Raw genomic sequence first — 1,435 nt, 5'->3', positions numbered from 1 at the left:
GATGGCAGACCCCAAAAGCGATGGGGATTTGGGGTGGGGATGGCCACAACCCTGGGGCCTGCGGCTGGAGGGTGCCCAGCACCCACAAGGGGCATTTTTCCAGTTTGCAGGGAAGAAAAATGGGAGGAAAGAGGATGAGGGTGATGTGGGGCTGGGATGCACTAATGTTGGTGATTTGGGAGGGGTTGTTTTTTAGTAGAGACCCCAAAGAGAAGCTGAAAGAAGCACTGGCAGCCATGGGGGGACATTTCTTTATTGGACTCGGCACGGTGCCGGGGGGGACGCGCGGTGGCCACTGGCACCTCTACGGATACGAGAGTTGCCTCTCGTGGGAGGGCAGCTGAGAGCCCCCCCACCATGTCCATCTGCACCCCAAGCCCCATCCTGCCAGGTGGGATGCCCGCATCCGATGCAGACGCTGGCTGGTGATGCTCTGTCTGGGATAAAAGAGGATTTTTCCAGCCCGGGATGGTGGGTAGAAGGCGGTAGGGGATGGAGGGGCTGGGGGACCACCACGACCTCTGTTCCCTATGAAGAAATTAAGGAAAAAATAAAAATTAAAAAAAATCACCACGACTGTAGATTTTTCCAACCTCCAGCAAGAGTTGCAGGGCAGGAGGTGGTCGGGGTGGCGGAGATACAAGATTTGGGGTGGCTGTTGAAAGGGGTGGGGTGGACCCCCTGGTCCAGGACTTTCCATGGGTGCTGGATTGGGCGCAAACCCGCATCCCAGCGAGTTACCTGTGGGATGGGGTTGGAAGTGAGTGGTGGTGGTGGGGGTCTCACTTCTCCGTCATCATCCTCACGAACTCCTCATAGTTGACCTGCCCGTCGTTGTTGCAGTCGGCCTCCTTGATCATCTCATCCACCTCCTCGTCTGTCAACTTCTCGCCCAGGTTGGTCATGACGTGCCGCAGCTCCGCCGCGCTGATGTAGCCGTTGCCGTCCTTATCGAAGACGCGGAAAGCCTCGCGGATCTCCTCCTCGCTGTCCGTGTCCCTCATCTTCCTCGCCATCAGCGAGAGGAACTCAGGGAAGTCGATGGTGCCGCTGCCGTCGGCATCCACCTCCCCCACCATGTCCTGCAGCTCCGCTTCGGTGGGGTTTTGCCCCAGCGAGCGCATGACGGTGCCCAACTCCTTCGTGGTGATGCAACCGTCTCCATCCCGGTCAAAAAGGGAAAAAGCCTCCTTAAACTCAGCGATCTTCTCCTCCGACAGCCGCTCGGCCATGGCGCTCCCCGCTCGCACGCTGCTCTGCCCCGGCACGCCGCGGCGCCGGCGGGGAGGTGCACATGGGGCCTCCTCCCTCCAACCTGCCTCTCCCCGGAGGAGGAGGAGGAGGAGGAGGAGGAGGAGGAATCAGGAGCTGGAGCATGTGGGAGAGGCCGAGCCACGGAGCAGGAATGATTCAGCTGGACCCTGGCGGAGCAGGC

The 1,435-nt window shown here is 60.1% G+C and overlaps 1 protein-coding gene across 1 annotated transcript; it reads right to left on the bottom strand.

Annotated features, from left to right (window-relative positions):
- Window positions 1-399: 399 nt before the first annotated feature.
- LOC141958749 (calmodulin, striated muscle) lies at window positions 400-1,232 on the bottom strand. Its single transcript, XM_074901638.1, has 2 exons — window positions 742-1,232; window positions 400-528 (listed from the first exon to the last, which is right to left on the bottom strand). The coding sequence occupies exon 1, from the start codon at window positions 1,230-1,232 to the stop codon at window positions 783-785; it is 450 nt and encodes a 149-aa protein (XP_074757739.1). The 3' UTR covers window positions 400-528; window positions 742-782.
- Between the last annotated feature and the right edge of the window lie 203 nt (window positions 1,233-1,435).

This window comes from Athene noctua, chromosome 3 (assembly GCF_965140245.1).
Source record: "Athene noctua chromosome 3, bAthNoc1.hap1.1, whole genome shotgun sequence".
Classification (NCBI taxonomy): Eukaryota; Metazoa; Chordata; class Aves; order Strigiformes; family Strigidae; genus Athene; species Athene noctua.
Note: the sequence above shows the minus strand (reverse complement) of the source record. Positions and strands in the feature narration are given on the sequence as shown.

What these genes read in the sequence shown, in the direction of transcription:
- LOC141958749 (XM_074901638.1), bottom strand. Translation starts at nt 1,232, where the DNA reads ATGGCCGAGCGGCTGTCGGAGGAGAAGATCGCTGAGTTTAAGGAGGCT.